The sequence below is a fragment of the Protopterus annectens genome, chromosome 10.part0 (genome assembly GCF_019279795.1).
Source record: "Protopterus annectens isolate FY-2018-M chromosome 10.part0, PAN1.0, whole genome shotgun sequence".
In the NCBI taxonomy this organism is placed as follows: domain Eukaryota; kingdom Metazoa; phylum Chordata; order Ceratodontiformes; family Protopteridae; genus Protopterus; species Protopterus annectens.
In genome coordinates, this window is record NC_056744.1 from 1818973869 (window position 1) to 1818989871 (window position 16003).

A 16003-nucleotide genomic window follows, 5' to 3' on the forward strand; every position below is an offset into this window, starting at 1 on the left:
ACAATATTTACAATATGTACAACCCAAACCACACAACCACCCCAAACTACAGAGGGGAAGGAGGGAGGGTAAATTGGACTGCAGCAATGTGGATCTTCGAACATCTACATTTACGGTAGGTACAAAACTGTACTATGTTCTTCATCTCACATTGCTGCAGTCATACCCTGTGGGTAGAATCCCAAAGCAAAGGTAAAGGGAGGTTGGCAAAATCATAAAGCATTGGGAGCTGCTAAGATGCCCTGCAAAACTGCAGTGGCAAACCCAGCCCTAGATTTGGAATAGAGAGGGAGATGGTAATGTTTAGAAAAAGTGTGCACTGAACTCCAAGTAGCTGCCTCCAAAATATCTTTAGTAGCTACACCCCTTAAAAAAGCAGTAGAAGTGGCAGTAGCCCTAGTGGAATGAGGTCTGATTCCAGCCGGAATCTTCTTACCATGATGAGAATAACAAAAAGCAATACAATGGGCAATCCACTTAGAAATAGTTCGTTTAGAAACAGGTTTCCCCTGAGAACCCAAAGCAAAAGAAACAAACAACTGTTGAGACTGTCTGAACCCTTTAGTTCTGCTCAAATAATAACGCAACTGCCTGTGAATATCCAAAGAGTGCAAAATTTTTTCCCCTTTATTTTGGGGATCAGCATAAAATGTAGGCAAATGAATAACTTGGTTCAAGGCCACATTTGAAACAACTTTAGGCATAAAAGTAGGGTTAGTACGCAGGGATACCCTATCCTTATGAAAAATCAGGAAGGGTTCAACTGCCATTAGAGCCTGTAATTCAGATACTCGTCTAGCAGACGTAATGGCCAACAAAAAAGCAGTCTTCCAAGACAAAAACTTCAACTCAGCTGTAGCTGCAGGTTCAAAAGAAGGTAAAGTGAGTTTTTCCAACACAAAATTGAGATCCCAGGAAGGAGTAGGAGCTCTACGTGGGGGTCTTATGTTCTTTGCCCCTCTAAGAAATTGCTTAAACAAAGGATGAGAGAATAATGGTGGGTCACAGTCATAGTGAGCAGAAATGGCTGCAGTATGAACTTTTACAGAGGAGAAAGACAAACCTTTGTCTAGTAATTCTGTAAGATACTGAAGTGAAACACTCAAATTAGGTACTGAAACATCAAAACTCTTTGCTTTGCTCCAAAGAAAAAATCTCCTCCATTTATCAGCATAAACTTTCCTGGTACTAGGCCGTCTGGCCTCCAAAATAACATTCAAAACTTGTTGAGGAAGCTGCGACCCTCCAGGGTCTAAAACAGAATATGCCAGGCTGTCAGATGTAGGGATTGTATCCTGACATTGAGGAAATGATTGCCTGCCTGGGACAAAAGGTGTGGAATTGATGGCAAAGGCCAAGGCGGCTCCCGTACTAAACTTCTCAGCAGAGGGTACCAGTGCTGACGTGGCCAATCTGGAGCTATTAGAATCATGGAGGGCTTGTCCTGTCTGACCCCCAAGAGCACCTTGGGAAGGAGAGGCAGAGGAGGAAAGGCATAGACGTGAAGATTGTTCCAACTGAATGATAGAGCATCCACTTTCCAAGCTTTTGGATGAAACATCTTTGTGCAAAATTTTGGCAGCTGGAAATTTAGTGGAGAAGCGAACAGATCTATGTCTGGAGTCCCCCAAATCACTGTCAACTGTCGAAATACATGAGGATCCAATTTCCACTCGTGGGGATCCACCATCTGTCTGCTCAAAACATCCGCTAAGGAGTTCTGTGCTCCTGGCAGAAACCTTGCCTGAAGAGTGAGGTGCAAACAGAGCAGTCTCCCACAAAATCATAGCTTGCCTGCAAAGAGGGTATGAATGGGTTCCCCCTTGCTTGTTGATGTACCACATGACAGTTGTGTTGTCTGTCTGAATCAACACTTGTCCTGGGTGAAGTAGATCCTTGAAAGCCATCAATGCAAATTGGACTGCTAACATCTCCTTCATGTTGATATGCAAATGTTGAAGTCTGGCAGGCCACATGTCTTGAACCCATTTTCCATTGAGGTGTGCTCCCCAAGCCTTGTCTGAGGCATCTGTCGTTAAGATCTGACTCGCCTCTGGTCGGGTCACAGAGAGTCCCTTGTTTAGGTGACATTCCTGAGCCCACCACAAAAATTCCTTTTGAATGCAAGGTATTATCTGAATGACAGTGTCCAAATCGTGGCAGTGTTGAGTCCATACACTTTTGAGATACCATTGCAGCTTCCTCATATGCAGTTTGGGATTGGGAAGCACCAGAATACAAGATGCCATGAACCCCAAGGCTTGAAGGACTGTCCTTGCAGTCAGCCTGGACCGTTGAGACAACTGGTGGAAGTAAAGGGTAAGATTTCTTTGCTTGTCCGGGGTCAAAAACGCCATCTGAGAAGCTGTATTCAGTCTCACACCCAGAAAGCACATGTCCTGAGAGGGTACTAGACTGGACTTTATTTCGTTCACAGAATACCCTAGGCACCTTAACACTGCCATAACATACTGTAGATGGTGAAGTAGCTTGTCTTTGTCTTGAGCAAGAATCAGGCAATCGTCCAAATAAGGATAAATTTGTATTCCTCTTAACCTTAAGAAGGCTATCACCGGAGCCAGAACCTTTGTGAACACCCTGGGCGCAGTAGATAAGCCAAAGGGCAATGCAGAGAACTGATAATGTAAAATCCCAGCCCGAAAACGCAGGAATCTCCTGCAGCTGGGCCTGATAGGAATATGAAGATAAGCCTCTTTGAGATCCAGAGTTACCATCCAGTGATCTTTGCCTAGCAGAGGCAGAAGTTGTTGCAAAGTCAACATTTTGAATTTTGGAATGTCCAGGTATGTGATGAGAATAGACAAATCCAGAATTGGCCTCCAAGTGTTTCCTTTCTTTGGTACAAGAAACAGGCGAGAATAAAATCCTAGGCCCACTTCTGATGGAGGGACCTGCTGGATAGCCCCCATGTGTAGAAGCAAAGAAATCTGTTTGTGAGCCTCCACCCTTTGCTGAGGAGGGACGTCTGGCATGCCTTTGAAAGGAGGCAATGTGTGGAAATAAAACTTGTAGCCTCGGTTTATAATGTCCAACACCCATTTGTCCTGGGTGACTAAAAGCCAATTTTGCCTGAAAAGTGCCAACTTTCCTCCCAGAGGAGCTGCCAGACAGGAAGGATCGGGCAGCTGAAGATGCAGGTCATTGGGTCTGTTTATGAAAGGACTGGCCCCTGCCCTCACCTGTAGACTGTGCAGGGGAACTCCACGTCCTAGGCCTGAAAGAACCCTGTGCATGAGCTCTGCCCCTACCACGTCTAGATCTGCTCCTAGACTGTTAATCAGAAGAAGGGTAAGCCCATCCCTTAGTAGGCCAATTTCTGCTAAACTTAGGGGGCTGTACCTGTAAAAAATCCTTAACAGTCTGCATAGACTTAGCTTTGTCTTCCATTTTCTTCAAGACTGACTCCACAGGAGAACCAAACAAAACTTCAGACTGAAGGGGAGCATCCAAAATTCGAGCTTTAACATGCTCTGACAAGTTCTGATCCTTAAGCCAGGGGTGCCTACGGATAACAGATCCAGTGGCAGCCACCCTGGAAGAAGCCTGTAAAGCATCAAAACCACACTGCAAAGAATGCTTACCCACCTGATCAGAGGCATGAACCAAATCCTGTAATTCCTTACACTCTATGCCCTCTGCTAAAGCATCTACCTTAGATTTTAACTGACTAAGGAGAAAATTCTGGTATTTCAGCATATGAAACTGGCAATTCAAAGCCCTCATTGCAAGAGTGGAAGAGGTATACACTTTTTTACCCCACCTATCCAAAGCTCTAGAGTCTTTATCCATAGGAACTGGATTCTTTACAACAGAAGCCCTGACACCCTTAGGTCCCTGGCTAATAGTTTCTGGGTCAGCCCTCAGACTCTTATACAAATATTTATGAGCCTCTGGCACTCTATAATACCTGTCTGGCTTAACCGGGGCAGGAGGCAGAGAGTCTGGATTAAGGGAAGCCTCAGAGAAAACATCCTGAACAACATCCAAAACAGGAGGTATAGCCAAGGGCCTATGTTGTGGTAAAAACAAGAATTCCCTAAGCCTCTTTCGGGAATCTGAGAAATCCTGACCTTCCCATTTAAAATGCTCCCTCATAGAATGCAGGGTTTCTGAAAAAGAAAAATCCTCCGGAGGGGAAGCAGAAGGACTAGAATCCTCTGCGTCTGAATCAGAATAAGGAGGAAAATCCTGAATGTCTTCAGCCGAAGACTCTGAGTAATCTGAAGAATGTTCCAATCCTTCCACCTCTGGCTCCACCCTAGGCCTCTTATCTGGAGGGGGCATAGAACCTCTGATCAAGGTAATTAAATCTTCTGCCATTTTAAGCATGTGTTTTTTAGGTACAGAACTTGCAGAACTAGGACTGACGCCACAGGAAGACAAACCAGGCCTGGCCTTGGAAGGTACCTTAGAGACAGAGGGAGAAGGCCTAACCACCTTATGTAAAGAAGGGAGTACAGCAACCTGAGAGGCCCCCTCAGCCTGACCCGACTCCTGAGAGGCCACATCTTGCAAAATTAAAGGCTCCCCCTGAGACTCAGCTGAAACCTCGGCTGGATCCACAGATTCCACCGTGGTTTCTAAAGAACCGGCGTCCGGAACGGACGACTCATCCTGTTTGGAACGATTTTTCCTTACGCTTCTTAGCGGTAGCGGGCGTCGGAGGATCCGACGGCATATTGTAATTACACCGCTTACCGAAGACAAGCCTAGCACAATCTAACCTACGTTTGATGGTGCGCTTATTAAATCTGGCACAAAAGCGACACCCGACTACGTCGTGCTCAGGCCCCAAGCAAGGAATACAGAGAGAGTGGTAATCCCTATGAGGTATCTGTTTCCCACAAGAAATACAATTATTCACTTTTTCTGACATCCGGATTTAACTGAGGCAAGAAAAGACAAAAATATTCCCCAACGGGGTACTTAGCCCAACTTGGTTTCGGTCTGAAATTCAGAATACGAAAATTTCAGGACGCCGAACGGCACTTGCAAACGCTGCTTCTGCTTCGGACCATGTGGCAAGAAAGACTGAGGATATGACGTCGGTCATGCGCTTTAGTACCACGGCATACTGACGTCAGATCTAAGCGACCATGACCGACGCCAGCCTAACACTTTGGTATTCGGGCCGACCGAGGACAGCGGACTACCCACAGGTTATGACTGCAGCAATGTGAGATGAAGAACATCATGTGCTACGTGTACGAACCTAGTCCAGCACCTGGAAACACAGCAAGAACGAAAGAGTTTGACACCTTAAAATAATCTGCAGTGAGGGGAACTCTCAAAGGAAATCTCAGCAGTTAACCAAGTAAAGACAGTGCCATGAAATAGTGAGTAAAACTAATACACTGAAAATACAGACAGATGAACAATCATACCCTCTAAAAGGAATAAAAGTATGATCCAGCAATTATACCTAAAGCAAATTGTGCCTATCCTCCCCGTATACTTCCAAGTCAAATATTTTATAATATTCATTGGTTTGCTGTTACAATGTACAGCCATGAACATCACCTGAAGATGTCAGCTGCCCTGGTATAAATCCCATTTAATAGTTCTGGGGCCATATAGCGAGGGTCTCCTTCCTGTGCATCAGCCAAGTCACCCCGATCCAGTTCCAGCATAAGACCAAAGTCTCCAAGTTTACAAGTGCCCTCATGTGAAATAAAAATGTTTGCTGGCTTTATGTCCATGTGCACCAGGTGGTGGTCATGCAAATGTTTCAGACCTTTCAACAGGTCTAAGAAAAAGGCCCACACCTGCTTCACTGGCAAAGACCCACGATCCTCTCCATATTGTTGCAGGTTCATTTCACACAGTTCTGTCTGGATGTATAGCTGTCTCTTCTCTTCCCATGCACGAACAAACTGCACACAGTTTTGATGTCTACCCACCCGCTCATGCTTCCGTACTTCCTCCAACTTACGCTGGCGATCAGATTCACCACGGAACTGTTCCATAGAACGCTTCACAGCATATAGCTTACCATCTTCTTTGCTTCTCACCTAATGAGAGAAAAAAAAGCAATCGCAACAATTACACTGCTCAACAAAGTCTTCTTCATATACTGTATTTTCTGCCATTATGACCGAAACATTCATACACAGGGTAGACTGAATTCTGGGCATTTCATTTAAGAGTTCATGTTACTGTAAAACATACTGAATGACTTACTGAAAGAAAGGAACAAAGTTAATCACCCCAAAGCAATATAAGGCAGTTATAAACATTCATTAGATATCCAAAACCTTGTACTCCCTCCTACTCGATCCTAAAACAAACCCATAACCTCAACCTTATAAATGTTTGATGGAAACATGGTCATGTTTATGTATCTCACCAGGTATCTCAATTCCTTAATAGCCACTAATCCTTATCCTCCAAATTCCATAAAAATCTACCCACACAAAATTAAGGAGATTCATTAATCAACCCTTACCTGGCTACCTCTCCTTTACTTACAAAGGTTTCTAGCAACTGCTCCCATACCTTTTTTCTTACCCCCTCATGAAACCTTCAGTCCCACACACCTCAAAATTACTTCACTATGCCTTTTTATCTTTCCAGAAAATATAAATGCATTTCTTAATTGCCATTCTACTGCACTTGCCAATCTCTGCCATCTTACAGCTCAGTAGCCTGCAATGTACTTCACATTCTAAACTACTCCTTGCATGTTTCCTTGCCTATAGCAGGGAATGACTATATACAAACACAAACCAGTGTTAATAGTGCACAATGTGTTGCACTTGCTCTATTTACTTGCTGCTAATTGCACACAAATCTGGTTTTCCTTTCTCTTTTTAATGATTATTTAGGGCCTTTCGCTGCTGTAACATCTACAATGTAAATAAAGTATTTCTGTACTGCAGTCTCTCCACTTAACAGCTCTTAATGATAAAGACTTTTCTTCTCTTGTTTAAATAGTTAAGACTTACTCTGCTGTAACATGCGTTTGAGTCTTCTAACCATTAACTGATAGTGGTTTGAAATGTTTTATTAGATTTTTTACTCCTCTTTCTTATTGCAACATTTTGCAAACAATATATTTTGTACGGCACTTTTATCCTGAGCCTCCACTGAAAATAGGCCTTGTGTCTAGTCGAACTAGGCCAGTAAACAAATGCTAATAACTAAATATTCAGTCATTCATTTTAATTGCCTGCTTTATCAGCCTAATGGTCACCACAGAAGCAGAGCGTATTCTGGCACTTCATATAGATATCTGTACCAATAACAATACTAATCATCCATCTAGACTACCCAGACAGAACAGCTAACAGTCTGCTTCTGACCCTCCCTTACCGATCCTCCCCATCTTCCATCCTTCACTGCCTAGTCTGCCTAAATGAAAACTCTGTCGCTGTCTTCTATTCCAACTGCGAACAAAGGGGTCGGCCCTGTGCCCTCCCACCCAATCTTTCTATATCGCAGTATGTTCCTGTAGGAGGGATACAATAGTGCCCTTACTGTGTAATTCACAGCCCCCCTAATCTCTCCCTCCCACTTAATTTTGAATAATTAATGAACACCTGCTGCATTTTTCGTTTCCCTCCTACCTTCCAACACCTGCTGCATTTTTCGTTTCCCTCCTACCTTCCAACACCTGCTGCATTTTTCGTTTCCCTCCTACCTTCCAACACCTGCTGCATTTTCGTTTCCTCCTACCTTCCAACACCTGCTGCATTTTTCGTTTCCTCCTACCTTCCAACACCTGCTGCATTTTCGTTCCTCCTACCTTCCAACACCTGCTGCATTTTTCGCTTCCTCCTACCTTCCAACACCTGCTGCATTTTTCGTTTCCCTCCTACCTTCCAACACCTGCTGCATTTTTCGTTTCCCTCCTACCTTCCAACACCTGCTGCATTTTTCGTTTCCCTCCTACCTTCCAACACCTGCTGCATTTTTCGTTTCCCTCCTACCTTCCAACACCTGCTGCATTTTTCGTTTCCCTCCTACCTTCCAACACCTGCTGCATTTTCGTTTCCCTCCTACCTTCCAACACCTGCTGCATTTTTCGCTTCCTCCTACCTTCCAACACCTGCTGCATTTTTCGTTTCCCTCCTACCTTCCAACACCTGCTGCATTTTTCGTTTCCCTCCTACCTTCCAACACCTGCTGCATTTTTCGTTTCCCTCCTACCTTCCAACACCTGCTGCATTTTTCGTTCCTCCTACCTTCCAACACCTGCTGCATTTCGCTTCCCTACCTTCCAACACCTGCTGCATTTTTCGTTTCCCTCCTACGACACCTGCTGCATTTTTCGTTTCCCTCCTACGACACCTGCTGCATTTTTCGTTTCCTCCTACGACACCTGCTGCATTTTTCGTTTCCCTCCTACGACACCTGCTGCATTTTTCGTTTCCCTCCTACGACACCTGCTGCATTTTTCGTTTCCCTCCTACAACACCTGCTGCATTTTTCGTTTCCCTCCTACAACACCTGCTGCATTTTTCGTTTCCCTCCCACCTTCCAACACCTGCTGCATTTTTCGTTTCCCTCCCACCTTCCAACACCTGCTGCATTTTTCGTTTCCCTCCCACCTTCCAACACCTGCTGCATTTTTCGTTTCCCTCCCACCTTCCAACACCTGCTGCATTTTTCGTTTCCCTCCCACCTTCCAACACCTGCTGCATTTTCGTTTCCTCCCACCTTCCAACACCTGCTGCATTTTTCATTTCCCTCCCACCTTCCAACACCTGCTGCATTTTTCATTTCCCTCCCACCTTCCAACACCTGCTGCATTTTTCATTTCCCTCCCACCTTCCAACACCTGCTGCATTTTTCATTTCCCTCCCACCTTCCAACACCTGCTGCATTTTTCATTTCCCTCCCACCTTCCAACACCTGCTGCATTTTTCATTTCCCTCCCACCTTCCAACACCTGCTGCATTTTTCATTTCCCTCCCACCTGCCAACACCTGCTGCATTTTTCATTTCCCTCCTACCTGCCAACACCTGCTGCATTTTTCATTTCCCTCCTACCTGCCAACACCTGCTGCATTTTTCATTTCCCTCCTACCTGCCAACACCTGCTGCATTTTTCATTTCCCTCCTACCTGCCAACACCTGCTGCATTTTCATTTCCCTCCTACCTGCCAACACCTGCTGCATTTTTCATTTCCTCCTACCTGCCAACACCTGCTGCATTTTTCATTTCCTCCTACCTGCCAACACCTGCTGCATTTTTCATTTCCTCCTACCTGCCAACACCTGCTGCATTTTCATTTCCCTCCTACCTGCCAACACCTGCTGCATTTTTCATTTCCCTCCTACCTGCCAACACCTGCTGCATTTTTCATTTCCTCCTACCTGCCAACACCTGCTGCATTTTCATTTCCTCCTACCTGCCAACACCTGCTGCATTTTCATTTCCTCCTACCTGCCAACACCTGCTGCATTTTTCATTTCCTCCTACCTGCCAACACCTGCTGCATTTTTCATTTCCTCCTACCTGCCAACACCTGCTGCATTTTCATTTCCTCCTACCTGCCAACACCTGCTGCATTTTCATTTCCTCCTACCTGCCAACACCTGCTGCATTTTTCATTTCCCTCCTACCTGCCAACACCTGCTGCATTTTTCATTTCCCTCCTACCTGCCAACACCTGCTGCATTTTTCATTTCCTCCTACCTGCCAACACCTGCTGCATTTTCATTTCCCTCCTACCTGCCAACACCTGCTGCATTTTCATTACCCTCCTACTTCCCAACACCTGCTGCATTTTTCATTTCACTCCTACCTGCCAACACCTGCTGCATTTTTCATTTCCTCCTACCTGCCAACACCTGCTGCATTTTTCATTTCCTCCTACCTGCCAACACCTGCTGCATTTTTCATTTCCTCCTACCTGCCAACACCTGCTGCATTTTTCATTTCCCTCCTACCTGCCAACACCTGCTGCATTTTCATTTCCTCCTACCTGCCAACACCTGCTGCATTTTTCATTTCCTCCTACCTGCCAACACCTGCTGCATTTTTCATTTCCTCCTACCTGCCAACACCTGCTGCATTTTTCATTTCCTCCTACCTGCCAACACCTGCTGCATTTTTCATTTCCCTCCTACCTGCCAACACCTGCTGCATTTTTCATTTCCTCCTACCTGCCAACACCTGCTGCATTTTTCATTTCCTCCTACCTGCCAACACCTGCTGCATTTTTCATTTCCTCCTACCTGCCAACACCTGCTGCATTTTCATTTCCTCCTACCTGCCAACACCTGCTGCATTTTTCATTTCCTCCTACCTGCCAACACCTGCTGCATTTTTCATTTCCTCCTACCTGCCAACACCTGCTGCATTTTTCATTTCCTCCTACCTGCCAACACCTGCTGCATTTTTCATTTCCTCCTACCTGCCAACACCTGCTGCATTTTTCATTTCCCTCCTACCTGCCAACACCTGCTGCATTTTCATTTCCCTCCTACCTGCCAACACCTGCTGCATTTTTCATTTCCTCCTACCTGCCAACACCTGCTGCATTTTCATTTCCTCCTACCTGCCAACACCTGCTGCATTTTTCATTTCCTCCTACCTGCCAACACCTGCTGCATTTTTCATTTCCTCCTACCTGCCAACACCTGCTGCATTTTCATTTCCTCCTACCTGCCAACACCTGCTGCATTTTTCATTTCCTCCTACCTGCCAACACCTGCTGCATTTTCATTTCCTCCTACCTGCCAACACCTGCTGCATTTTTCATTTCCTCCTACCTGCCAACACCTGCTGCATTTTTCATTTCCTCCTACCTGCCAACACCTGCTGCATTTTTCATTTCCTCCTACCTGCCAACACCTGCTGCATTTTTCATTTCCTCCTACCTGCCAACACCTGCTGCATTTTTCATTTCCTCCTACCTGCCAACACCTGCTGCATTTTTCATTTCCCTCCTACCTGCCAACACCTGCTGCATTTTCATTTCCTCCTACCTGCCAACACCTGCAGCATTTTTCAAATTCCTCCTACCTGCCAACACCAGCTGTATTTTTCATTTCCCTCCTACCTGCCAACACCTGCTGCTATTTTCATTTCCCTCCTGCCGTCCAACACCTGCTGCATTTTTCATTTCCCTCCTACCTGCCAACACCTGCTGCATTTTCATTTCCTCCTACCTGCCAACACCTGCTGCATTTTTCATTTCCTCCTACCTGCCAACACCTGCTGCATTTTTCATTTCCTCCTACCTGCCAACACCTGCTGCATTTTTCATTTCCCTCCTACCTGCCAACACCTGCTGCATTTTTCATTTCCCTCCTACCTGCCAACACCTGCTGCATTTTTCATTTCCTCCTACCTGCCAACACCTGCTGCATTTTTCATTTCCCTCCTACCTGCCAACACCTGCTGCATTTTCATTTCCTCCTACCTGCCAACACCTGCTGCATTTTCATTTCCTCCTACCTGCCAACACCTGCTGCATTTTTCATTTCCTCCTACCTGCCAACACCTGCTGCATTTTCATTTCCTCCTACCTGCCAACACCTGCTGCATTTTTCATTTCCCTCCTACCTGCCAACACCTGCTGCATTTTCATTTCCCTCCTACCTGCCAACACCTGCTGCATTTTTCATTTCCTCCTACCTGCCAACACCTGCTGCATTTTTCATTTCCTCCTACCTGCCAACACCTGCTGCATTTTTCATTTCCCTCCTACCTGCCAACACCTGCTGCATTTTCATTTCCTCCTACCTGCCAACACCTGCTGCATTTTCATTTCCTCCTACCTGCCAACACCTGCTGCATTTTTCATTTCCTCCTACCTGCCAACACCTGCTGCATTTTTCATTTCCTCCTACCTGCCAACACCTGCTGCATTTTTCATTTCCCTCCTGCCAACACCTGCTGCATTTTTCATTTCCTCCTACCTGCCAACACCTGCTGCATTTTTCATTTCCCTCCTACCTGCCAACACCTGCTGCATTTTTCATTTCCCTCCTACCTGCCAACACCTGCTGCATTTTTCATTTCCCTCCTACCTGCCAACACCTGCTGCATTTTTCATTTCCCTCCTACCTGCCAACACCTGCTGCATTTTTCATTTCCCTCCTACCTTCCAACACCTGCTGCATTTTTCATTTCCCTCCTACCTTCCAACACCTGCTGCATTTTTCATTTCCCTCCTACCTTCCAACACCTGCTGCATTTTCATTTCCTCCTACCTTCCAACACCTGCTGCATTTTTCATTTCCCTCCTACCTTCCAACACCTGCTGCATTTTTCATTTCCCTCCTACCTTCCAACACCTGCTGCATTTTTCATTTCCTCCTACCTGCCAACACCTGCTGCATTTTTCATTTCCTCCTACCTGCCAACACCTGCTGCATTTTCATTTCCCTCCTACCTGCCAACACCTGCTGCATTTTCATTTCCTCCTACCTTCCAACACCTGCTGCATTTTTCATTTCCCTCCTACCTTCCAACACCTGCTGCATTTTTCATTTCCCTCCTACCTTCCAACACCTGCTGCATTTTTCATTTCCCTCCTACCTTCCAACACCTGCTGCATTTTTCATTTCCCTCCTACCTTCCAACACCTGCTGCATTTTTCATTTCCCTCCTACCTTCCAACACCTGCTGCATTTTTCATTTCCCTCCTACCTTCCAACACCTGCTGCATTTTCATTTGCCTCCTACCTTCCAACACCTGCTGCATTTTTCATTTCCCTCCTACCTTCCAACACCTGCTGCATTTTTCATTTCCCTCCTACCTGCCAACACCTACTGCATTTTTCATTTCCCTCCTACCTTCCAACATCTACTTTTACAATTGTTTCTCATTATCTACAGCATCCACCCCTCCGGCACCCTTAAGTATTTTCTTTCATTTTTTTCATTTTTGAATGAACTGATGCATACTCAAAACTCAGCACACACTTCAGGCAAAACAATATCTCCCAAGAAGGCATTACCTGTAATACAAAAGGTGAAAAGTTTCTTAGATAAAGGCTTTACAGGCATTTATACAAGTAAAGGAAGCAGAATCCTTACAAGTGGAAACTGCAAATGGCCAACTGGACTATGAAGGTGAAAATTTAAGCCAAAATCAAATAGTTCCACTAGACAAACAAGAACGCTTTGAATGTCAGGACTGCTGCATACGGCCCTTATGAAGAAAAGGCTCCATTTGTCCCTGGAGGTGTTTTCAAGGGATCCATACAGATCCCCGACGGTACTGTCAGCTGAAGCAGACATCACCGGACATACTTAACCGAAAGTCTGTTCCCAAAGCAGCACGTTCAGATAAGTATGCTCATTGTTCCGGTTGTACTACGGTGCAGTTAAGGGAAAATTCCCTTTTCCCCACTGTAGTGTGACCTCAGAGTGCGAATATAAAAGTAGAGGGGATGCGAGGGGCACAGCCCCCTACACGGGGGGGGGGGTACAGGGGGGTTTGCCCCCCTGCATAAAAGATTTTTTTTTTTCAAACACACTTTAACAAAAGCGCTTTTTTGGTGAAAGAGCTTTCGTTAAAGTGCATTCGGTTATTGTGGATTCGGACTTTTGAACTTGCGTTCAATAGTCCTAGATCCGTTTTCAATAGGTCTTTGGACAGAGAGATTTATGGAAGGTAGTTCCAAGATAAGTCAGGATCCCCTGGATAATGCATCAGTGATGACGACACCTAGTGGAGTTTGAAACTGGAAAGGGCTGCCTGTCAGAACATTTTCTGACAAGGATACCAAGCTAGGAGAGAGCTGCACATCTTATAAATGCAGATTAGTTAGAGGAAAGAGGGACAAGACCTGCGGCCAGTGAATGGTCTAGTAAAGCAATCAAGAGAAGCCTACTATAAGGCACCATTACAGAACACTGCCACTGGACTGAGGGCTTTCAGACAAGTCTCAGTAGAGAAAGCTGGGGTACAGAACATGGCAAGCATTACACTAATGAAGGGACTGTACCTCATCTGGGAGCATAAACGTGGAACACAGTGGTATATAGAAAGTACCCTAAGAAGACATAGCTATGAACAGGAAGACAGAACTTTAAGAGTTTTACTTTGACTCTCAAAAAAGTGAACAGTCTGAGCAGATATTTCTAGTCTTCCAGCTCATGCAGAGTTTGAGAGAACCTGTCATGAAGTCAGTAATCCAAATGTGCAAACACCCTGGATCCCTGCAACCTGATTGTGGATGCTATAATGGATACACATTTGGTAAACACAGTAGGACTTTAGGTGAGACCAAATGGGAAGAGTCCACAACCCTCAATAACTGCATTCTACCTGAAACCACAGAAACTTCCAGAATTTCTTCTGAATTTCAATGTGAAAATAGACATCATGGAAATCCAAAAGGCAAACCCTGACTCCTTTTCACTATAACTAGCACAGAATACAGCATTCAGTGACTATACAAAAGGTTTGAGGATAAGAATAACTAGGCTGGCTGCTGAGATGAAGTGGCATACGGTATTTATATACTGGTCAGGAATATTTTTATCAACCAGAGAAAAAGTTGTTGATAATAAAGAGATGAATAAATTAATTTGGGAGGGAAGAAGGCAACAGTTAAGCAGGATAAACTGATCATCTCCACAGAAGAAGATTTAGGATTACCTAACTTGAACGGATACTTTAGAGCTATGCAGTTAAGCCTCGTACACATAATGTAAGCAGATGGTTGGAAACAGAGGGACAACAATGAAATGAGGGTGGGTGGAAGGAGAGAAACAGAGAAATAAGGAGAGCGCAGGATTTGGGATGCAAATTCTTAAAGAAAATAACCACCACACAGAATATTACATCCATAAAGCTGCAAAAAGTATTCCAACAACTAAGCCAGCACAATAATCGAGAAAGGAAGCTGATCTTGCCAATAGTCTTGACTGCAAGTAGAGGTATAAAAAATAGTCATGAGGGGGCTGGAATTTATTGGAGAAAACTGACAAATGAAGCAAGTTCTTGGGAGAAAATAACTAGAGAGGAAAAGAGTGGGATGAGGCCAAGCAAAGGTTTGGAGTGCAAATTAGAGACTGCCTTCCCTACCAAGGATTGATTAAAAAAAGTTATGTACTCACTATAATGTTACATCTGTGTTTGTCCATTTTCATTTTTCCTCAACGGATGGGTTCAGATTCGACTAGACTGCTTCTACCAGATCTTCAGATACTAAACTCTCGAGCTCCTCCCTTTATCCATAATTCCCCTCCAACTGAACATACCTCAGAAAAAGTTTGCTGTCCCTAGTACAAAGGAACACCTTAATACATTAATTAAAGATGAAAGGAGAAAAGGAAAAAGGAAGCCAGAGCTCAAACAAGGAACAGAGGTTCCTGTACAACTCCTAGATCTCTCCGGAAGCAAAGGATGGGAGTAGGTGGACAGGAAACAGAGGAAGAAATGAAAATGGCCAACACAGATGGAACATTATATTGAGCATATAAAAAAAGTTATCTGATGTCGTCCTTTTCGTTTGTTCCTCAACTGATGGGACAGAGTTCCCAGCTACTGTAACCCTGGAGGCCCTCATGGCAGGATATTCCAGAGTACTGCAGAGCCAAATGCCACTTTGTTCCGGAAATCAAATCTAATTTGTAATGAGCAATGAAGGTGTGGGAATTAGCCCAAGTTGCAGCTGCACAAATATCGAAGGAAGCCCTTGACCAAAAGGCTGAAGAAACTGCTATAAACCTCACAGAATGAGTTCTAGGACATTTGGGCAAGGATAAACATTTTCCCCATAAACAAAAGTGATGCATTCAGTTAACCACTTGACCAATGTGACTTTGGACACTGGTTTACCCAATCTGTTAGGAGAAAAGGGAAAAAACTGATCAGATTTCCAGAAGTGTTTGGTTCTAGGAAACTAAACAAAATTGTCTATGGACATTCAAAAGGTGTAGTATATACACTCCCCTTACTTGAAAACGTAAGAAAACTGGTAGATTAATGATGCGCTTTACGATGGACTCAGAAGCTTCTTTTCGCAAGAAAAATGGATTTGTTCTCAAGGATATCATGTCTTTGTGAAAAAA

General features: G+C 44.7%; 1 protein-coding gene across 3 annotated transcripts in view; it reads right to left on the reverse strand.

Annotated features, from left to right (window-relative positions):
- The window catches only part of PKMYT1 (protein kinase, membrane associated tyrosine/threonine 1), a 901925-nt gene that overhangs the window by 659423 nt on the left and 226499 nt on the right, over positions 1-16003 (reverse strand). For all 3 annotated transcript variants that reach the window (XM_044086665.1, XM_044086666.1, XM_044086664.1), the window contains exon 3: positions 5542-6032. In XM_044086665.1, coding sequence (XP_043942600.1) covers positions 5542-6032 — 491 coding nt within the window. The remainder of the gene's footprint in view (positions 1-5541; positions 6033-16003) is intronic.